This window comes from Ictalurus punctatus, chromosome 9 (assembly GCF_001660625.3).
Source record: "Ictalurus punctatus breed USDA103 chromosome 9, Coco_2.0, whole genome shotgun sequence".
Taxonomy (NCBI): Eukaryota; Metazoa; Chordata; class Actinopteri; order Siluriformes; family Ictaluridae; genus Ictalurus; species Ictalurus punctatus.
The window spans coordinates 20103192-20127842 of NC_030424.2; the positions used below are offsets into that span (position 1 = coordinate 20103192).

Below are 24651 nucleotides of genomic sequence, written 5' to 3' on the forward strand. Positions count from 1 at the left end.
GTCGTCAGCACATGCCGCCACCTACTGTTCAGTTTAATAACATCGTATTCCATGCCTTTCTCTTGATCCCTTAATTTTTTTTTACTCGTTTATCCCAAGTCTAGATCCATGAGGACCCAGGTGTCAACTGGCACTGCGGGTTCAGCTGTTCCAGCTTCCACACTGAGTCCCTCTGGATCCAGATTGACGCATTACAACACAAATCTCTTCTTTGATATATTTAAATTATATCACTCAAACCTGTACTATACATGTATTGTATTTAAACCCTATATCCTAATCTATCTCTATTAACCTCTCTTTCTAATTGATACTCCAACTCCCTCTCATTATGTACATTATTGTTTAAATATTGTATTATATATCTTCTACAATCAAATATGACATGCTCCACAGTTTCTTTTTCTCTACAATATTCTCATAAATCATTTCCTTGGATACCTATTAAAGCCAATGAAGAGTTCAATCCTGTATGACCAAGCCTTCATGTAGTTATTATAACCTCTTTCTACCTGTTTTTTTTTTATTTTATATAAATGTCTTCCCTTCTTGTCCTTATTCCATATTTCTTGCCACTCTTTCTTAATATTTTTCTTAATAATAGATTTTATTTCCCCCTTACCTAGTAGTACTCTAATATCCTCTTCATTTCTTTTTAAAGCCTTCCTCTAACTCATCAGCAGCTTAATTTCCATTCATTTCCCTTTATGTGCTGGTACCCAACAGAATCCAATTGTCCCTCCTTTCCTTTGAATACGATACAAGAGCATGAATATTTCCTTTATCAAATAAATATCAATGGTATCAAATATAAATATCATTTATCAAAGGTCTGGATGATCTTTAGGTAGCTAATGATGTTAATACTGATGCTGAATCAGAACATATAACTACTTTGTCAAGTCTTATTTCCTCTACCCATGTTAAACCTATTATGATGGCAGTTATCTCTACAGAATATATAGATCAACTAGCTGTTAATCTTTTTGACATTTTTACACTTAATACTGGACTATACACGCCTATTCCTGTAATTCCTGTGGTTGGATCTTTTGATTCATCTGTATATATTTGTAGACTTTCATAAAAATTTTCCTTGAACATCTGCTTTTACATTAGGTGTCATCATGCCCATTTCCTCCCAATCCCTTATTTTTTAATAATATCTCAAGATCAGTTTCAACCACAGGAAAAGTCCATGCCAGGCCCTCTCCCCATACAGGTGACATATTACACTCAATCTATGCAATCTGCTATTTTTCTGTTAAGGGGATTATGCTCCATACAAATCCCCTTTCTTTGTTGTTTACATATTCCCAGCAGTTATTTAATACATCATTAGCAATGTGATTTCCAATGTAACTCTTCATATATTTCCAGTATATCAGTGATCATTTTACTCTACGCAAATTATTGTCATCTCTACTTCCACAAGCCTTTACTGCTTCTGCATAAGTTACTTTAATTTTGACTTTGTATTTTTGAACTTCTCTTGCTTTTATCTGCACTTCACATCCTCCATATGCTGCACAATGAGGCCCTCCACAGTTACAACATTTGAGCACAATATTTCCTGGACATTTATCATGTTCATGTTCATCTCCACACTTTGGCCATTTTCCCCCAACAGACTCCAGCTACATGCCCTATACGCTGACATTTGAAACATCTTAATGGTTTTGGGACATATTCTCGTACTGGATAACTTATATATCCCATTTGAACTTTTTCTGGGAGACTTCCTTCAAAGATCAATAGAACAGACATGCTTTCAAGTCTCTGTCCCTCTTTTTTAAAAATAATTTTTTTGCATTTATTTATTTTCCTCCTCATAATTTCTGTAACTTCTTCCATTGATGTCCAATCTTCCAATATCTCGAGCTGATATCTTCTCCCTATTTAAATTTTTAAGCCTTAACCATTTATTTCATTGTGCAACAGTTATCGGTACTCTTCCCCTTTGTCAGTCCTATCGGATTCATGTGTTTTCCTGATAATTTTTCAAAAGTCATCATCACTTTATACACAGGCCTATTCAATTCTTCAGTTGATATATTTCCATCTCCAATACTATTCGGGTTTCCCATTTTCTTTGTCTTTTTCTTTTTACTCACTAATTGAGCCTATCTTGACTATCTTTCAAATCCTTTGTAGATCCTGAATTTTTCCATTTTGGAATGTTTTTCTTTGATATACTTCCGAAAATTGAGTATTTTCATCCATTATTGACCCATCCGGGTCTTCTTCCATAATTCATTTATCCAAATATCTCTGATGTTCAAACAACCCACCCAGCTAGTGATTCGTTATCTATCAGAATATTTACTGAACACGCACTTCCTCTTCCAGCAGTGCAGCTCTACACACCAGCCCGCCCCCACCCGAAACCCTTCAGCAATAAAAAAATAATAATAATAATTGAAAGCTTAAGGGTTCTTCACTTTGCTATGAAGATTCTATGCGGAACCCTACAACAAAGTATGTTCTTTTCAGAAAGGGTCCCAAGTAGATCCCCTTTTTGGAGCTAAGAACATTTCATTATCCAATAAACCTTTAAAGAACACTTGAAGTGGGGCCTTAGAGGGGCGAATGAAGAATTCTTAAGGGTTGTAGGTATTTTTTCTTTGTTTGTTTTTTAAAGAAACATATCATTTAATAATGATAGAGATACATGTGCACCCAAGTGTATGTGTATTAATAGTTACTCAAGAGTTCTTTGGATAACTAACCCCTAGCTTCCAAAAGGGGTTCACCATGGAACCTCCTACAGTATAGTAGAGATACAAAATTCTCCCAGATTACAAGTGTTCAAGCTAATGGTTTGCAAAGTAACCTGCTGCTGTCATCTAGTGTTGGAAAATTTTAGCTTTGTTTCACTGGTAATATGGACACATGCATGTTATTGGAAAATGAATAGTTCAAAATTAATGTTAAATGAGGCTATATTTGAGAGTGTCACTTAAATATATTCAATCAAAATCAAGATATGGCCTTAATTTACATCCTTTGGAACTCTTTTATATTATGATTTATGATCAACATGAAGCTGAACTGGAATCGCATACAGTAAATAGTCTCTGATGAAGTATGAGGTAATCTTATGTCTTATACTGTTTTGTCCAATTATCTGAACATCCCATCATCAAAGTATTCATTTTGTTGCACAACAAATTGATATATTTTTATATTTAGATGAAAGTGCATTATTCTCCATGTTTATGCTGTCCATGTTGGCGTGTACATCAGTGTTGAGTGGTTACTGGACTGAGGGATGAGGCAGGCTGACCTTCTCCGAATGACCTCTCCAAACAAATCCTGACAGCCTTTTAGGGACCCCTTGCCATTGCTCCTGATAAATAAATGTGATCTGCTAATAAATCACGCTATGATTAAATTACACTACCTGCGTTAGGATTTTGAGTGATAAGAAAGCACAGAATCAATATTTAACCCATGTACATTTATATTATTTACTACCATGGAGGCAGATTTGAAACAATAGCTAATGCAGTTTTGTAAAACAAATATAGAAAAATGTATTAATCTTTCAGACAAAAGAATCCTACCATCCACATTCAGCAAATGAATTACGTTGGGTAACTCATTAGGTTACATTGGGTGAATGACTATAAAAGGGATAAAGAAGAAGAAGTGTTAGTACATGTAAGTGCTGTGCTTGTGCATGTAAGATTTTCTTGGGTGTTTTGGCCACAGTCTTTTGGTTTTATGCTCCAGCACAAGCAATACACTAGCACTGAGCACACTCTCATTAACAACATCAGCCAAAAGTGAGCCACAAATGTGTTTTCTCTGTTTTGTCGGTCTGCTATAAATGAATCATTCATATGGTGCAGACAGGGTTTTGGATACAAATGCAAGGTTTTATTGAACAAAGCAGACAAATCCAAAATGGCAAACCAAAATAAAATTCAATAGACAGGCAATGTATCATGCACTAATGTTATGCTGAATACCAGAGCATAGAAGAGTGTGTCAAGAAAATAGGACACTTTCAGGTCAAGCTCTGTATCAGTGCTTGGGTTGATTTCCAGTGCAATAATTTCATCACAGAGGATGACTTGCAGCCATGTTTATGGAGTGCTTTGAGAATTGATCCAGGTTTGGTGAGTTGTTTCAAGTAGTCCATAACAATCAATGTCCATACCAATCACAAAGCCCCATTCACTGACCATTTAAAGAAATACTGACACTATTCTTCCCTATATTCTCATTTTACAGGCTTACAGCAATGGCTATGATACAACATAGATGCACTATCAACATACAGAAAGATCTCTGCCAACATATTACTTGAAGTTCATGTCTAGGCTATGATAAAAATTTAAAACAGCTTCAACAGTTCAAAAATTTGACATGGCGTCATCAGCCGTTTAATTTAGATGACACACACAGTGCTATCATATAAAATTTCACAGGTGTAGATATATTTTTTTGGCTATTAGAGGCCACAAGTGCACATATGAAGCCGAGAAAACATTCTCAACATAGTTGGAAACGCTACATGAAGCTTAAAAAGAGATCAAAATATCAACATTGATATTTATTATGAATAAATTGATGTTGTGGTAGATTTTAGCCTCATCGAAAATAACATGAAAATATCGTTTGTAACTAGCTTAAATATTATACTGGCACGTTATTATATACACAAATTGTTTGAATATTTGAACATTGGAAAGGGATGTAAAGGAGTATGACTATTTCAAAATGTAAAAGAAATTGGCAGATGCAAGGACTATCGTTATTTTCTTGGCTTAAACCTGTTTTTCCCATTTAAATTTTATTTTTAACATGTACCTCTGTCATTGCTTTTATTTTTAAGTTACTCTTTGCTTTCTTTTTTTATGTTAAGACAGAGTCAACAGACTGCGTGTGCACAAAAGGCGCAGACCCTTGGCAAAGATTTGTTTTGATGTAAACAGAATGACTATGGAGTTATATTTGTGCCAAAACTATACAAATAAATGTACCATCTTGCAAACCTACACAATCTGGTTTGCAAAGGAAAACACGAATCTCAAACAAACAGAAAGCGATTTTCTCACAAATGCAGCTAAGCAACTTCCTCTTCCAAACCAACAGATGGCGCTATCGGTCAATTTACACTAGTCTCCCGGGAGAAGCATTACACCACGCTTTACATTACACAAGGGGTTCCCAAACTTTTCCAGGGTAAGGCCCCCCAAATGGCATTAACATTTAACCTAGGCCCCCCTTTTGCAAGATGTCTTTAAAACGCATTAAAAATACAGACTTCTGAATATATCCCCCTTTTTTTATTATTAATAATTACATCTTGCATCTTTACATTACATTAGATTAGGAATTGATTGTGTGTGTGTGTGTGTGTGTGTGTGTGTGTGTGTGTGTGTGTGTGTGTGTGTGTGTGTGTGTGTGTGTGAGAAAGAGAAAATTAACTATTTATTTATTTTTCACACCAAATTTTTGAGGCCCCCCGAGTGCCCCCTGGCGGCCCCCACTTTGGAAACCATTGCATTACAGCACAATAGAGTGCAATAAAACAAAAAAAGTTTTTTATTGAAATTTGTATGCAAAGAAATAACAATAGTGCTTAGATACAGCTTTCAATCATACACATACAATACATATAATTACAAGCAATTGTGTACTTATAAACAGTAACAGTACTGCCAAGAACAAGAAGAAAAAAAGGAAAAGAGATCTATATACATATTTATTTCAATATATTATATTGAAAAAATAAATAAGCAAACAAACAAATAAATAAATAATAGATTTAAAAAACACATTACTCACGGCACATGAAAGATCTCATCATAGTAGAATTAATTTTTTTTATCATGTAACCTCAATTTAATTAAAATTAATTTAATTAAATACTTCATTTCAGGTAAAAAATTCTACAAACCTAAGTAATTTTTAAAGAAACTTTTGAATGTGAATTTAAAATTTAGCCACAAGAATAAAGAATTTCACCGTAGCTTCTAGCACCTTGCTTTTATTTTCAAAATAACAAATAACTTCCTTTATGCATAAATCATAACTTAAATTAACTTTATAGAAACCATAACTACTTAATTCACTCCAAAAAAAAAAGACACTTTTCATGAAAAGAAAAAATGACTCAGGTTTTCACTCTCACCATTACAAACAGGTACATGTATCAGTTACATCACAATATCTTGATATCTTCCAAATCAAGCCAACACATTTGTGAGAAAATAGCTTTCTGTTTGTTTGAGAGTCGAGTTTTCCTTTGCAAAGCAGATTGTGTTTGTTTGCGAAATGGTAGGCTATATTTATTTGTTTAGTTCGACCCTCTGTTCTCGACTGTAGAACAGATAGCCAATGAACCACATCAAAATTGATGACTGCCTGACTGTTGACTGTTGACCACTCCGTTACACCCTAAATACAAAAATTCTTTAAAAATAATAAATAAATAAATAAATAAATAAATACTTCAAAAAGATCTTTCAGCCTCTTAAAACTGTAATTTTGCAAAAATGCAGTGTTGCAAATAGTTTAATACAAATTTACAGTATTAAGTGCACAGTTTGGGTTGCAGGAAGATATAAACCTATTGTTCACTGCAGGAGATAGATGGGACTGTGCACTGTCTTATGTTATTCCTTAGCATGCAATTCTCTACTCTTGTATGATGACAAATGGTACTCCAGGGCAGTTGTGCTGGACAGACTAAGTACTCAGCCTGCTGTGTTTGCTGCTTTTATGCCCAGAGGGTATCCGAAGAGGGAGCGAGTCTCTCCCTCATTCATATCATAAACTCAAACATTCATTGTACTTACATATATTTCAAAGTCTTCAAAGGAGGCACACTGATGCCTTTCCACTTAGCCTTAGTAATGAGAGATGACAGAGGAACATGCCATGGTCTGCCTGATGCTCTGACCACTGACCTTTCTCCCTGAGGGGAGTGTCATAAGACCAGCTTTTCATGTGCTCTTGAGGAGAACTCATACGGAAGAAGGTAGTACTGAGTCCTACTGCACTAGAGTGAACAATTTGAGCTGTGGCTTCTTGACTCAGCTGAAGCCCAGTCCAGTACTGTACTGCAATTGTAAATTTAATATGGAGGTAGACAGTTCGTTTTGGATTACCCTGCAGCTTTTGCACTCTTATGAGGAATTTACATTATCAATGGGCAGAATTCATTCATATTCTCATTGCAGAAACCTCACAAGGGCAAGGACAGATCAGTCATCTCCAAGAATCACATTCTGCTGCATGATTTGGACATTTTTCATCACAGGTCAATTATATGTTGTAAACAATTACACTGAATGTACATCAAAGCAAGTCAAAGTACTTCACAGAAAGGAAACTGTACTCACATACAAACAACTGTTCTGAAGAAGCTATTCACATCTCTCTGAGCCATTCATGGCTAAGTGTACATAATTCAATACAATAAATAATGTCTTAATGGTTAGTACAATGTTTATTTTTGCTTTTCTATTAAATAATGAACAACTTGAAACTATACACAAAGCTCAAAGACATAAAGTATGTGTGCTGAGAGTGAGTAACAGAATGTACTATAGAGCAAAGTGAAAGAAAGATTAAAAAGAAAAAAACACAGCATTCTGTGTGAGTTAGTTATTGAAGATTATTATCCACTGTCATCCCTAAATCTGCACAGATTCACTGAAAACATGCAATTATCCAATCACCCAATCATGCAGCAGCAGTAAAATGCATAAAATCATGCAGATACATGTCAAAAACTTCAGTTAATGTTTACATCAAACATCAGAACAGTGTAAAATGTGATCTCAGTGACTTTTACAGAGGCATGGTTGTTAGTGCCAGACAGGCTGGTTGAGTATTTCAGAAACTACCAATCTGTGATTTTCACACAGCCACTTCTAGAGTTTACACAGAAGAGTGTGAAAACCAAAAAGATTCAGGGACTGACAATTCTGCAGGCAGAAAAGCCTTGTACATGAGAGAGCTCAGAGGAGAGTATTCAGACTGTTTTGAACTGACAGAAAGGCTACAGTAACTCAAACATCCACTCTTTACAACCATGGTGTGCAGAAGAGCTTCAAAGAATGCACATCGAACCTTGGGCCTTAAACCATGTGTCAACAGTTCAGGCAGGTGATGGTGGTGTAATGTTGAGCAATTTATTTATTTATTTTTTTGCACACATTGGGTCCCTTAACACCAATCAGGCATTATTTGAATGCCACAGCCTAAAGCCCTGTTCACACCGAGACGATTTTTGCAGCATCTGTTTAATGCCACTCTGGGCGCTCTGTATTTTCTTTTTGCTGGGGAGAGCTGGAGCTTAGCCTGCCTTTTATCCAGCTGTCAGTGCTAGTGATGGGAATTTCAGATCATTTTATTGACTCAGATCTTTGAATATCGTTCAGCAAAATGAACTAATCTTTTTGCGAGTCATATCGTTCATTTCAGCAGAATATAATTAAAATGTTACATGTTAAATTCCCCAACACATCTAGTACTTAATAAACTATAAACTATAGGCTAATGCAACCAAGCAAATTATCAGAAACAGAAATGATTAATTAATAGCTTAGCTTAGTGTTCAGGCTATGCAGTCTGTTAGTTCACCTCCCGATCAAAGTTCTTCTTTCTTTTGTCATGTCACATTTGTCACGTCTGTTTCCCGGCGTCACAAATTATTAGTTCACCTCTTCGGGCTTGAGTCATTCGTTCATCCTGTTTCCAGTACTGCATGGTGCATTGTCTATGGGGCGGTCACAGGAACAACGAATGACTCGAACCCAAAGACTCGAGAAGTCAACTAATCATTTCTGTTTCCGGTACAGAACCTATGGGGATCTTGATGCGCATGTGCGTTCAAATGAATGAATCACTCTCTGAGACAACTCGTTGTTCCCGAGTCATATTAAAGATTCGTTAAAAATGAACGACACATCACAACAGATCAGTGTTGCCAACTTAGCGACTTTTCAGACCCCCTTTTTGGGGCTGGGGGGGCGGGGGGGGGTTGGGAGATAACGACAAATCTAGCGACTTTTTGGACAAACCTTATCAACTTTTCAAATGTCGCAAGTACTGTCCTTCAAGTGCGAGGTCTTGCTTTCCCGCTGCACTCTCACCTCTCTCTGGGTCTGCTCTGTTCAGTGAGTGGCTGAGAGTCGGATATTTAACAGTGTCATGGATATCGAGACACGCCCTTGTTCCCAATGTACATCATTCATATGGGAATGTTTTTAGACTGTAAGACGAATGTAATGCAACATGTTTTACATGTAAAACAGTCCACGTTATTACAGCCTAGTTCTCTTGTTCAAAGTAGTTATAGTGTTCGGAAACATTTTTTATCATTAATTTTTTATCATTCTGTCCATTATATAGTTTTATAAATGTCATAAGTTATTTTTAAAAATCATAAAAGTTATGAAAAGTATTTTTTTTAAAGTAAAAAACACAAAAGCAAAACTAATCTATCTATCTGTTAAAAACAGATTATAGATTAGATTATATATAGATAGATTTTATATAGAATAGATCATCATCAGGCTATACCTGGTCTCCTCCAATATGGGGGGGCATGCCACATGATAGGGGAGGCTGGGGGGGTGCTATAGTTATAAAAGGTTAAGAACCTCTGCTATAAATGATCTATTTAATTCTTTCAGTGTATATATATATATATATATATATATATATATATATATATATATATATATATATATATCACATATACATCACATATACATATACATATATATATACATATACATATATATATATATATATATATATATATATATATATATATATATATATATATATATATATATATATATATATATATATATGTGTGTGTGTGTTTGTGTGTGTGTGTGTGTGTGTCATCAAGTCAACACTTCACCAAGGAACATTAACATTTTACCATAGTTGGCTTATACCCCCCCCCAAAATAGATTTTTAAAAATAACAATGTGTGTCTTCCCATAAGTATGTGTATGCTATTGCTGTGACTTTGATATAATTCAAATCATTGCTTATTTAAAAAAAAGAGTATATTGTTTAAAATTGAGTACTGTTACTGGACATGCACAAAACACATCCTCTCAAACTGGTTCCATGACTTTCAAAGATTTTCAACATGAATGTGAAGCTGACAAGTCTGCAGCAGTTATGTGATGCACATGTCACCATGAACCAGAATTTCACAGGAATGTTTCCGAAACCATGTGGAATACATGCCATTGAAGACCTCAGTTGGATCTGAGTGTGGTGTCTAATCCTGTAGGAAAAAATTCAAAAACAACCAGTACGGTGGGGAAAATAATGTGATTGTATTAAATAGGGTGGAAACGAGAGAGAGAGAGAGAGAGAGAGAGAGAGAGAGAGAGAATCAACTTAAATTATGAAAGATATATATAGAAGGGTAGGGTGGAAACAAAGAGTCTGAGACAGAGAAAGGGTTGGAGAGAGACAGGGAGAGAGAGACAGGGGAGAGAGGGAAGAGGGAGTAATGCATCAACTTAAAATATTTGTAAAAATGTAGAGAAGGAGGGAGGGAGAAACAAATAGTTTGAGACAGAGAAAGGGTTGGCGAGAGACAGAGAGAGAGAGAGAGAGAGAGAGAGAGAGGGTAATGCATCAACTTAAAATATTTGTAAAAATGTAGAGAGAGGGAGAGGGAGAAACAAATAGTCTGAGACAGAGAGAGGGTTGGCGAGAGACAGAGAGAGAGAGAGAGAGAGAGAGAGAGAGAGAGAGCGTCACAGAGAAAGGGTCTCTCCACACGTGGCTGCTTTATTCTCTTCGTTTCATTTATTTATCTCTCCCGGTGAGTTTCAGGACTGTTGTCCTCTCCGTGTAATATGTTTTAGTTTGTAAGAGTCTCGTCTCTCCAGTGAACTCGGTCCTCTCATGGTGCTCTGTCTCCACTCGGATAGCCTACATAGCGCCATTCAGGCGCATCTTCTTCACTTCCTCACGGATCAACTGAGCAAAAGTCAACAACATGGATCTTTCATTTATGGCTGCGCAGGTATGTAAAAACAAGATGTTTTCCATTTTTCTCCCAAAAAAAACGCGAACAGGTGCTATAAGTACTCACCTACTAACTTTGTCCAGGGGAGGGAGGGCGTGGCTCATTTGCACGCGCAAACACATAGCACCTGTTATTAAAGGCCACAATTAGCAATAAACAGGGGCACTACATGTAAACTCCTACTGTCACAGTCTTGCTTCATTTGATGTTTTAATGAATTATAGATTCATCGTTTCCAGTGTATAGTATTTATACAATAGGACAATACACTGGACCGGAGTCACTCTAACAAAAAGCTCATTCAGGTCCTCTGCGTAATGAAAGGTCCATCAGTCCAGTAGGTCTAGTACAAACACATTGCTGTGCACGCCCTAAATGCCTTCCGCTGATCTGTAGCTGTCTACACGTGAACTGCACTTTAACATGGTTTATGTAAAAATCGCATGCCTTTTGCACGTGCAACGTTGGTTTTTAATGTTTAATTTTCTTTTCTTTGTATTTTTATTCATGGTCACCAGATCAACACTAATCATTTGTTTCCCCTTTGTTACCCTTTGGAGTCCCATAATTTGATTCCACTGTATGCATTTTTAATAAAGGCTAATAAATCACTTCACTTCTGTTTCCAAATCCCCCACCCCCAATGTCCCATTGTCAACACCCCCAAATGATCACATGCAATATTAAATTAACTCCTACATTATTGGATTAGTCCTTACATTGTCACATAAACTGACCCTTAATGTGATGAATTTGCTCTTATTGTAACATGCTTTGTTTGATTAACATTTTTGCTTTGTAGAATTAATGGCCAGAGGTTCAAAATAACATCTACAGTGTTTAGTTATGTATTTAAATATAGATTTTTTAAAACATTATTGGAGATAATTTGGCACTGGGGATTTTGTTGTGCTGTAAATTTCCTGAAACTCAAATAAAAGAAGTAAGTCAATACTGAATATGTAGGTGTCCTAAACTCCAATGTAAATGTGTTGGATGGAGGCCTAAATGTTCCCTTATAAAGGAATTCATATCTTGACTGGGCACAGAACCCAAGGACAGCACTTTCTCATCAATGTGAAGAGTCTAATGCAGGCTGAAGTTGATGCTTTCTGACAAAGTTACAAAGCTCATTTGGATAGTGCTGTTATCTTCTGGATAAAACCTGGACAAGAGAGAGATCTACACTGACTGACATTTAGAAACTTTTTAGGAATGATTGTAATGCTGGGGAAGTAAGCAGATGAAATGAGGTACTTTGTAAGTAATCTTGTTATTTAGGCATTTCCAATCACCATATCATCATGGTGAGAGCACTGGTAGACAAGGTCACCACAGGTGATTCTGTACTCATTATGCAAACCAGTCCAGCAGAAGTAAAACCACAAACAATAAACACTAACAAACTAAGGGACTAGATTAACAGGTGAAACACTAACAGAGAAGCTACTTTAATTCCTTAAACACTGACTATGTGTTTTCATCTTTGTGTGTGTGTGTGTGTGTGTGTGTGTGTGTGTGTGTGTGTGTGTGTGTGTGTGCGCGCAGATGTTAATGAGCTACTGTTTGACGTTGTGCTTTTAATTTAAAACTATGTAAATGTGAAGCAACTTGGTCAGTTCCTTAATCTATATGTAGCTCTGTATCTGTGATCTGTCATATTATTTTTAGAGACTTCTGTAAATAGAAAATTAACCTTAATGATGACATTTGGATATACAGTGAGGGGAAAAAAGTATTTGATCCCCTGCTGATTTTGTACGTTTGCCCACTGACAAAGAAATGATTAGTCTATAATTTTAATGGTAGATTTATTTGAACAGTGAGAGACAGAATAACAACAAGATAATCCAGAAAAACGCCTGTCAAAAATTTTATAAATTAATTTGCATTTTAATGAGGGAAAAAAGTATTTGACCCCCTCTCAATCAGAAAGATTTCTGGCTCCCAGGTGTCTTTTATACAGGTAACGAGCTGAGATTAGGAGCACACTCTTAAAGGGAGTGCTCCTAATCTCAGCTTGTTACATGTATAAAAGACACCTGTCCACAGAAGCAATCAATCAATCAGATTCCAAACTCTCCAATATGGCCAAGACCAAAGAGCTCTCCAAGGATGTCAGGGACAAGATTGTAGACCTACACAAGTCTGAAATGGGCTACAAGACCATTGCCAAGCAGCTTGGTGAGAAGGTGACAACAGTTGGTGCAATTATTCGCAAATGGAAGAAACACAAAAGAACTGTCGATCTCCCTCGGCCTGGGGCTCCATGCAAGATCTCACCTCATGGAGTTGCAATGATCATGAGAACAGTGAGGAATCATCCCAGAACTACACGGGAGGATCTTGTCAATGATCTCAAGGCAGCTGGGACCATAGTCACCAAGAAAACAATTGGTAACACACTACGCCGTGAAGGACTGAAATCCTGCAGCGCCCGCAAGGTCCCCCTCCTCAAGAAAGCACATATACATGCCCATCTGAAGTTTGCCAATGAACATCTGAATGATTCAGAGGACAACTGGGTGAAAGTGTTGTGGTCAGATGAGTCCAAAGTGGAGCTCTTTGCCATCAACTCAACTCGCCGTGTTTGGAGGAGGAGGAATGCTGCCTATGACCCCAAGAACACCATCCCCACCGTCAAACATGGAGGTGGAAACATTATGCTTTGGAGGTGTTTTTCTGCTAAGGGGACAGGACAACTTCACCGCATCAAAGGGACGATGGACGGGGCCATGTACCCTCAAATCTTGGGTGAGAACCTCCTTCCCTCAGCCAGGGCATTGAAAATGGGTTGTGGATGGGTATTCCAGCATGACAATGACCCAAAACACACGGCCAAGGCAACAAAGGAGTGGCTCAAGAAGAAGCACATTAAGGTCCTGGAGTGGCCTAGCCAGTCTCCAGACCTTAATCCCATAGAAAATCTGTGGAGTGAGCTGAAAGTTCGAGTTGCCAAAGGTCAGCCTCGAAACCTTAATGACTTGGAGAAGATCTGCAAAGAGGAGTGGGACAAAATCCCTCCTGAGATGTGTACAAACCTGGTGGCCAACTACAAGAAACGTCTGACCTCTGTGATTGCCAACAAGGGTTTTGCCACCAAGTACTAAGTCATGTTTTGCAAAGGGGTCAAATACTTATTTCCCTCATTAAAATGCAAATGAATTTATAACATTTTTGACATGCGTTTTTCTGGATTATCTTGTTGTTATTCTGTCTCTCACTGTTCAAATAAACCTACCATTAAAATTATAAAATGATCATTTCTTTGTCAGTGGGCAAACATACAAAATCAGCAGGGGATCAAATACTTTTTTCCCTCACTATATGACAGTTCCACAGAGAAATCTGTTATGTTTTACATCCTGGATTGCATTTCCTGAACTGTTTTTGGCAGACTCTAAATGTCAGTTATGTATTGTAGCATTATGTAATAGTGAGGAACATGCAATCAAATGAAAGATTTCACATAGGGAAATATGAGACAAGATTTTTACCACGACTCATGAGGGCAGTTGAAAACACTAAGCAGTGTGAGTGGTTTGTAATATGAGTTAAAGAAACATCTGATTCCCTGCTTAACTTCATCTTCTTGCTCTGTTTTACTAAATCTCGTATTTTATCTCTTATCTCCTATCCCTTGACTCTCAAACAAAGATACAGAGAGACATAGAGATGGACAAAAATGGACAGAACAGAATACATGTTATATGTGGCTGTGACAGGTGCAGATAGCAGGGAATGTCAAAAGGAAACGTCTAAAAACAAGCACGTCGTTCCCTTGAGCTCAGTAGCATATTGCATAACATACTACAGTATAACATGTCGCATGTCCACAGTACAAAGCCACACTTCCTTTGGTGTAAGTACACTTTCCAGAGATTTTGTTTTTCAACAACAGCAACTTCATAATGGGATTGTTTCCATCAAACCCATGCCCTTAAACAGAAATTCAGTAGTAACCTCTAGTGAATTTTATCCATAAATCTAGATGTTAGAGTAGAGTAGGACACAAAGTTTTCTGATAAACAGGCCATTTTAAGTAGAAGTCCTTCAGGCACTGAAGGTGTAGTACATTCAATCATTTGATTTCCAAAATTTTAAAGTGTTAACACACAGCTTAACAATCATTCCCTGGTAGTCAAAAGACTATTGATGATTTCTGTTTCTTTTAGTTTCTTAATAATTTACAGTGGTGCTTAGAAGTTTGTGAACCCTTTAGAATGGTCTGTATATCTGCATAAATATGACCTAAAACAGTTCCAGATTTTCACACTAGTCCTAAAAGTAGATAAAGAGAACCCAGTTAAACAAATGAGACAAAAATATACTTGCTCATTTATTTATTAAGGACAAAGATCCCATATTACAGATCTGTGAGTGGCAAAAGTATGTGAACTTCTAGGATTATCAGTTTAATTTGAAGATGAAATTAGAGTCAAGTGTTTTCAATAAATGGGATGACAATCACAGTGAGCACCCTATTTTATTTAAAGAACAAGGATCTATCAACGTCTGATCTTCACAAAACATGTTTGTGGAAGTGCAGGCCCGGACTGACCATCAGGGGCACTAGGAGATTTCCCAGTGGCCTGCAGCCCTGCTGGTTTTTTAACACATTTATTTAATGATTATTATTTTATATTATTGGTGTCCGATGTACTGAATTGATCATTTCTGAATTCCGCGTTCAATAATAAATTGATTATAAATCATAAATAAATAACAATATATCATGAACAATTTTGAACAAAGTAATCAATACACAGAGCGAGGATGGAGAGGAAGCAGCCAGATGGAGAGGGAAAGGGCACACAAAAGGAAAGCCCTCCAAGAAGATGCAGCGAAATGTAGCAAAATTACTGACCTGTTCAGGGCTTCAAGTGCAGGTCACTCACATCTACTGTAGCTTTGTGTTCGCTAACTTAGTAATCAAGTATTAACCACAATTTCACTACTAGCAATAATGAATAACAATACTTTTCTCCTTTGTCATTCCACTTTATTACATATAACTTTATTTATGGACTTTAATGTTGTGATTTCTTTATATTTCCGGATTTCTTGAGTTAGTACTGATGTCTGGTGAAAATTTCATACAAATAGTCTCATTGGAAATATTTTTGCTGAAAAAAATGTTGACGTGTTCAATACTTATTTCCCCTACTGTATCTTTTAATTGAATGATGTGAAAAAGAGTATGAAACCTTCAGCTTTGATCCAACAAAATCTCTTCTGCCCCTATTCCTAAACTTGCACAATGCATCTTGCAGCATGAGCAGACAAGGATTTACAATGGAGCCAACACTGACACTAAACAAATAGACAGCAACTTTTACTCAAACTTTTTTCTCAATTCGTGTATTTGCATTTAACGACCCCTTTAACAAAAACTTTGTAAAAGACACAATAAATAGCTTGTAGCTAATGCATAATAATAAAGTAAACAGCACAAGAAATACTTTTGGTGTGCAATAATCAGTTGGACATTTGCATGTCTGGTTGTGCAACTTTTAACATCCAAAAGAAGAGCATCGTCAAAGTGCTGCAGAACACACAACACTCTTTTGTCTGCCTCCTTCACTTATCTAGAAGATCTGTTTTGCTGCTTAGCATGTTACCCTAGCAACAGGCTAGAGACAACTGTCTGTATGAAGAGCACTTTTAAAGGGATAGATGGGCATGTGGCACATTTAAAAGCAGTAAAAGCATTTACAGATTTGCATGAATGTGGTTTTACACTACTGTACTCTTTAGTACTGTCTGTGCCTCCTGTTTTATTGTTATTAAAAGTACGTCTCCATCATCAACATAAGATGATGGTTATAAGGCTGCTTGTTGTGTCATGTTTAGCATCTATGCATGCTAAAGACAGAGCTGGTGTAGCATATACTAAATAATCAACACATAAACCAATAACAAAACAAGTAAAGCAATATGGTACCAGTTTACTTTATGGTTAAGCTGAAAAATGTTTGAGAAATAACACTGATTTAAAATACCCAAGTCCACTGGTAAAATTATTTGATTAAGCCAAAGGTTATTGTATACCCACATGTTTCTCTCTAACGGACATTTTTTAAACAACACTGGTCTAAATCACCTGATTCAGCTGATGAAGAAATTGTTCTGACAGTGATAGTAAGAGTTTTTTCCTTAAAAGAGAGCTTTATTCTTTCCACCATGTATACCATTCCTCCAGAATTTGACAGATGTGCACATGTAGAAATTCAGACACTCAGAGAACCCTGAGCATAAGTTCTCTGTTTGAGAATCATCTTGCCCTTAAACTATTATAAATCCCATAGCCCAGAGGAATTACTACAGCTCAGTTCATGAATATTAGTAACAGAACCAGTGCCTGAATAATGCAGAGAAGGCAGAACACTTAGTGCTGAGAAGTTGCCTCAGTCCATGTACTGTGACAATGGCAGCAGTAGGTTGCCAGCATTGTATTATATTAAGGTTGGCTCTGTAGGCATTGTGCATGAAATAATCCAAGTGACAGGCTTTTAATCTAAACAGCATTTTCACATTTGAGGTCCAACTAATACATGCTCACTTCATCATACATTATTTGAAAAGGCACAATGATACATAAAGAATTGTGTCCTCATCCATTTTACTGTTTATATTTTTTTTCTTTTTATTCTATTCCTGAGATATTTTACTTGTGTAGGTAAGCTGCCATTACCGTACATTTAAATCCCTTATCTGTGGCATAAATACAGTGGTTGTTTTAGAAGTCCTGTATCCTAGCAACACATATTAGGGAATTGTTGGTATTGTTTATCATGTTTGGGGCTGCTGATAAGTTTAGGTTATTTTTAAACAGGTACAGTTGTGCCCAAAAGTTTGCATACCCCTTGCAGAATCTGCTAAATCTTAATACTGTTAACAAAATAAGAGGGATCATAAAAATCCCATGTTGTTTTTTGTTTAGTACTGTCCTGAATAAGTGATTTCACATAACAGATGTTTACATAAGGTCCACAAGACAAGATAATAGCTGAATTTATAAAAATGACCCAATTCAAAAGTTTACATACCCTTGATTCTTAATACTGTGTGTTGTTACCTGGATGATCCACAACTGGTTTTTGTTTTGTGATAGTTGTTCATGAGTCACTTGTTTGACCTGAACAGTTAAACTTCCCACTGTTCTTCAGAAAAATCCTCCAGGTCCTGCACATTCTTTGCTTTTCCAGCAGCTTCTGCATATCCAACATTGGCTATATGATTATGAGATCGATATTTTCACACTGAGGACAACTGAGGGACTCATACCCAACTACTACATAAGGTGCAATCTGAAGGGCAGTGCTAAATGGAAAAAAAAGAAAGATCTTTAAACAAAATAATAACAATCTACACCGTTCATCTATCCATTTAGTACTGCCCTTCAGATGCCATATAAGATAGTTACATGTCTCCCAAAAGACAAAATACTAATTTACACCGATCATCCTGTTCAAAGGTTTTCATCCCCATGGCTCTTAATGTATCGTGTTACCTTCATATACATCATCAACATCATATAGCCACTGTTGGAAAAGGGTCAAATATGCTGAATATGCTGGAAAAGTAAAGAATGTGCAGGACCTGGAGGATTTTTCTGAAGGACAGTGGGCAGTTTAACTGCTCAGGTCAAACAAGGGGCTCATGAACAACTATCAAAAAGCAAAAAACAGTCTATTATAGTATTAAGAACCAAGGGTATGTAAACTTTTGAACTGGGTCATTTTTATAAATTCAGCTATTATCTTTTCTTGTGTATATGTAATATTTGTTATGTGATATGTAGATATCTATTATGTGAAATAGCTAATTCAGGACAGTACTAAACAAAACACAACATGGAATTTTTATGATCCCTCTTATTTTGTTCACAGTATTAAGATTTAGCAGATTCTGCAAGGGGTATGAACACTTTTGGGCACAACTGTATTTCAGTACTTTCTTGTTAATATTTAGTTGATGGATTGTATAGTAGATGCTCCAGATAGTTTTACCATGGATTCAGGTAGTGTGAGACATCAGTTAAACTTGGACAAATAAACTTTTCAATAATATAAAAATAAAAAACAAGCAGCTCAAATACTAATGCTGTAATTTTAATTAATGTTAGAACATTACTTGTCATTAGATATATTTAAATTGATCTATTATATTCAGAGGGGGTGTGGTCAATCTTTAAAGGCAGATTATTCCTTGTTAGAGCATTTAAAGTTCTGTATTGTTCAGGTAAACTGGGACAGCATTATATGTTTATTTGTCATATACAACCTAACAAACAATAATCTAACAAACTGCTATGCTATGTAACAAGTAATTAGTTTATTTATTTATTTATTTATTTAACAAGCACTTTTATTGTAGGCTGAAGCAACTTTGTTGATTGAAGTATCACAAATAATTATTTTTTTACTTCTGTTTTTGGTGAATGTGAAATCATCCAGCCTACTCTAAATTGCCCCTAGGTGTGAGTGAGTAAGAAGAAGAAGAAAAAGATTGAATGAATGAATGAATGAATGAACTGTGTGAAATGTGATTCACTGTTTATACTGTATACCGGATATACTCCTTTGCCTAAGCAAATGTTACAGCAAAGACAAGTAAAAGAGAAATAGTGGGATACCACTTCCAGTAAAAGCATTACGAGAGCCTTAAAAGCACTGGAAATTTCAATGTCTGGGTCTGCTCTCTTACATAATTGCTCAGGTGCTTCAGGATGGCCACACAGGGCTTTAATTACTTCCATTACTGTTTGGCCACTCACCCATTTCTTGAGACAGCCTCATTATGTAAGTCCAAGATAGAACAGTTTACATTTCATTAGTAAAGTATTGTTTTGTATATATCACAAAAAAAGCTAAAGCCAAAGATAAAATGTATTTATGTTATTTCACTAATAAGTAATTTAAGTGATAAATTCTAAAAGAAACAAATGATCACTTTTCAGAGACTTGTGTTGTAACATCAGCAGAGTGAAGTGGCTGAGAAACAAACAGTCTACAATGTGGTGCTATTACCAGGACATACTTTTCAATTTGGAATAAATATAAGTAATTATATTTAATTCACAGTCTCGTGCACCACATAACCACATAACGATTATTGTTGTCAGAAATCTATACATATCAATGCATTAGTCGATGTTCGGTATGTAAAACCATGCTTTATGGCACATTAACAATTAGTTACAGATAATGCAGGTATCATAATCATATTACATTTTCCTAATGGCTCTTTATTTAGACTATCCTAAATAAGCCCCCTATAGTGACTAATTCCCAGTTCTGCAGATGGATTTCACATCTTTCTGCAACAAAATGTGCTTATTGAAAAGTAACAATTTTGTAGATATATAAAAAAAAATAAAAAAAATAAAAAAAACAATGAAAAGCATAATGCATAGTTGTATAGACTGTGGGCTAATGTTATTGTGACTGTCTGTTTTGACTCCTCTGTTTTCTTTCCCTTTTTTTTACATATTAAATCCTGGCCATAAGTCATAAAACTATAAAATAATAATAAAAAAAAAGATTACAAGTAACCTGCAAAGGACACTACCATCTTTTCATGCCATGAATTTAAATGTAAGGATGAGTCATCCAATTGCATGCCAAAAAACATTTTAGAGTCTTTGCATAATTTGGACTTAAACCTGTCTTCCAGTTACTCCCTTGTTAGGCTCACATCTCTTTCCATCATGCTCTGAAACTACAGGTTGAGTGATGGTTTCTACTATATGTATGTGTATGTCACCTTTCATCTTTCAAAGGTATTTTAGCTTTGTGTGGAGACTCCCACTCATACAGTAAGTACAGTAGAAACGAATATATCCTTGTGGTCTTTCAGTGAGCCTTCCTAGGACTGTAATTGTCTTAAATAAATCACTTTAACTTTCCCCTTTTTAAATAATCATTACACAATAATTAAGCATAAGGTCACACCACTGGTCTTGCCTGTGTGAAAATATACATGAGGGATATAATAAAAATCTGTTCCAATTTGGAAACAATTCTATGATGTGATTTAGAGAAGCTTAAATAATCAATTTAATAAGGATATGCAAATGCTTTGGGAAGCATGGTCACAGGAAATGTATTATTTTCTAAATGGAGAGAGAGCGCTTGCCAATAAAATGACTGGTTCTCAAAATGTGTCCATCACTTAATGTGGTCTGGCTTGTTAATTGCATTCGGAGTTAAATAGACTTTTAGCTCTGTTACCTCACAGATTTATGAATAAATTTAGTAGACAAAAACTCTGTCTCTCTATCTCATATTTTATCATGAATTGCATATTCTATGTACCAGAACCTAAGCTCTTCTATAAAATGAATTTAATGAAGCTTTTCTGGAGGTTTACCACACTTTATTGGTTTAAAATGGTGACTTTACTTTCATGCAGATCCCGGTTATGACAGGAGCATTCATGGACTCATCACCCAATGATGACTACAGTGCTGATCATTCCCTCTTCAACTCATCTGCCAGTGTCAATGCAGCTCCTATGACCTTAGTTCAGACTCAACACGACGAGCACCAGCATGTCTCCACTGATGCTATATGGCTGTGGATCGCCATCATTGCCACCATTGGGAACATTGTGGTGGTCGGAGTGGTTTACGCATTCACTTTCTGATCTTTCTGACTGTAGAAACTGTAGAGGTGTTGGTTATTATGATAATCCTTTGGTTCATGAATAACCAACATTTGCACATAACACTTTCCCTTCTACAACTTATCTGGAAGCTTACACTTCAATAAGCTTTTTTGTTTATTCTGAAGATGTTCAAATGGATTAACTAGCTTTAAGTGATGAACCTACTTCAATATCCCTGAAGACCTTAGAAGCAATTAAGAGGAGTGTTCTTCAATTATTTGGATGACAGGGCAACAAGTCTTTAAATATTAAAGGGAGTTAGGGTGTGTATTTACACACACACACACACACACACACACACACACACACACACACACAAAGAAAGTGTTTTGTATATAAATTAGCAACACTGCAGCTATCATAGCACTTGTCTAGATGTTATGATAAAATATGAATGTCTTCTATATAAAAACTGTTTTATAGTTACATATTTACTTCTGTATAACATCCAGCTATATTACTTTGTATGACACAATATGTTGAAAAAAAAAAAAACAGTCCAGTTGATTGAAGTCAAACACTAGATATTTAAATATTTTTGCATCAGGTAGTGTTTTTCTAGGCACCTGTCCATATTACAGAGTTCCTTATTCCAGAATCCCATTTCTGTGTTGAAATCTGCTGTGCAAATATTGTTGTTGCTATGGTGATTAATCCTCTCTAATTAAAGACATGAAATGACTCTTCTCCAACAAGGAAAAGAGAGCTCCAGATGATGGTGCCCTAGCTGTTGACCCTCTTATTCTTTTTTACCCAGCTGTTTTCCTTCTTCTGGATGAGGAGAATTATCCATGGAACAAGCCATAAGCAATTCAATTATAGTGCTACTTTTAAATGAGTTGCCATGGAGAAGGTTAGATGGGATGCATAGACAGGGCACTAAAATGCCTCCACAGAGCTTTGGTTCTCTAATGGGCTCCCATATGTGAACTGTTACAGCAGAATAGTCAGATCTGTAATCCTAAGCCTGTAAGAAAAAGCAAAATGTATTTAAATAAGTCTTTAAATGCAGTTTCACCAAATCACAATATACAGTTATGGTAACATAGAGGTAATGTTCCCAACACTGTTTAAATAGTAATGGACTTTAATCATGAAGGAAATTATGATTATGACTCATTTGAATATTAAATTGAGTTATTAGGATTCCTTTTCTGGAGGCCACCCGCTAATCAGCCTACATTTTGCCTAAAAATGATGCACTTGTGAAACCATGGCTGTTATTATTGATTTACCGCTATTCCTCAGCTATTATTCAGTGACCTTTGATGTTTTTGCATCATTCTCATGAATAATAGACAGCTTAGTTTAAAGCAATCCTTATGATTTTCATACTGATAAGTTCAGAATGTGGACTAAAACATGGAACCTGCCAAGACGCACCTTTACATTGCTTTCTGTCCTCAGCCTGACAGTTCAGCACAGACAGTTTCAATATGCTAATGTGGGTCAGTGTTTTTGGACACATTCTGTCAGCTCGGATCTACGCAGCTAACAATGTGGAGTTTCTCCTGAGCCATAGCAATCCTTTACAACTGTTGAATCATAATGTAATTCATATCAGGTTACCTGCAAGCTGACTGGATTGGCTAAGTTGAGAAAAACTTATTAAACCTGAAAACCTCTTAGTAATGCTTAATAATGTTCTGCATTATACTTAATGCAGTCAATATAAACTGTATATTAATGTTTAATGGAGATGTATGTAACTGATTGGCAGTCTGTTCAAAATATTTAGTTCTATATTTATTTGTAGTCTCTGCTCATAGCTGTATCTTGTATCACGCTACTGCTCTCAGATGGTAACCACCCACACTGCCTCAACATGTCAGAGCTTAGACTACAATTCAGACCATACTTCTACATACTTTTGCATAAAACTCGTCTCTTATTTCCAGAGGTGAGTAGTAACGTGCTACATTTACTTCGTTACATTTACTTGAGTAACTTTTTGGGGGAAAAATTTACTTTTAAGACTAGGTTTAACTGACCATACTTATACTCCTACTCAAGTTCATTTTTAATCACAGAAATGTACTTTTACTTTGCTACATTCGGTGGCGTTCCTCCGTTACTGCTAAATGTTAATGAATAAATGTAGTTTTAATAATTTCTTAATATCACGTATAATGAGGTCACGAGTCTCAAGATACTCTGCAATGGTCTGAATGTGGATGCAAAAACCTCTATCTATCTATCTATCTATCTATCTCTCTCTCTCTCTCTCTCGCCACATACTTTATCTTCTGTTCTGTTCCACAGTCTGTTCTTTTGTTCTCTGTTGTCTTATTTAAATGCAGATGCTGACAAGATGGTGTTGTTAACATATGAAAATAAAGACAGTCAACTGTTGGGAAAATGATTGTTTTTTGGGTTGTGTGAGACTTTGTGTTGAAAATGACAGGTTGTGTTTTATTGTACCCATCACAGGACTGGGATTTGCTGCTTCATCTTGAACTCATGTTTTATATCATATAAACAGAACAGACAGACTTTCAAGGAGAGGTGTGACTTACAGTTCTCCATGTAGTCTGAAATTCAGGATTTTCCATTCATTTTCTTCAGATCTGAAGTAACTAGTAACTTGCTACTTGAGTAGTCTTCTCACTGGATACTTTATTATGCTTACTCGAGTAATTATTAACATTATTACTTTTACTGTTACTTGTGTAATTATTTTTATAAGTAGTTTTACTTGTACTTGAGTAAAATTTTTGATACTCTACCCACATCTGCATATTTCTCGGCCAGTGACACATAAAACAGTGCTTTTTTAACCTTAGCGGTTCTACAAAGTGCTTTACACTGTCTCATTCACTCATTCACACACACACACACACACTCACACACAAATGGTATCAGAGCTTCCATGCAAGGCGCTAGCTCACCATCGAGAGCAACTTGGAGTTCAGTGTCTTGCCCAAGGACACTTCGGCATGTGGAGTCATGTG

The 24651-nt window shown here is 36.1% G+C and overlaps 1 protein-coding gene and 1 long non-coding RNA gene across 2 annotated transcripts; one reads left to right on the forward strand and one right to left on the reverse strand.

Annotated features, from left to right (window-relative positions):
• Positions 1-10784: 10784 nt before the first annotated feature.
• On the reverse strand, positions 10785-11401 carry LOC108269532 (uncharacterized). The gene is made up of 2 exons (XR_001813486.3): positions 11096-11401; positions 10785-10980 (listed from the first exon to the last, which is right to left on the reverse strand). It is a non-coding gene; the product is annotated as an uncharacterized LOC108269532 (long non-coding RNA).
• Positions 10910-24037, forward strand: LOC108269530 (uncharacterized protein C14orf132). Its single transcript, XM_053682927.1, has 2 exons — positions 10910-11026; positions 21446-24037. Exons 1-2 carry the CDS (start codon positions 11000-11002, stop codon positions 21677-21679), a joined length of 261 nt encoding a protein of 86 aa, XP_053538902.1. The 5' UTR covers positions 10910-10999; the 3' UTR covers positions 21680-24037.
• The last annotated feature ends 614 nt before the right edge of the window (positions 24038-24651 follow it).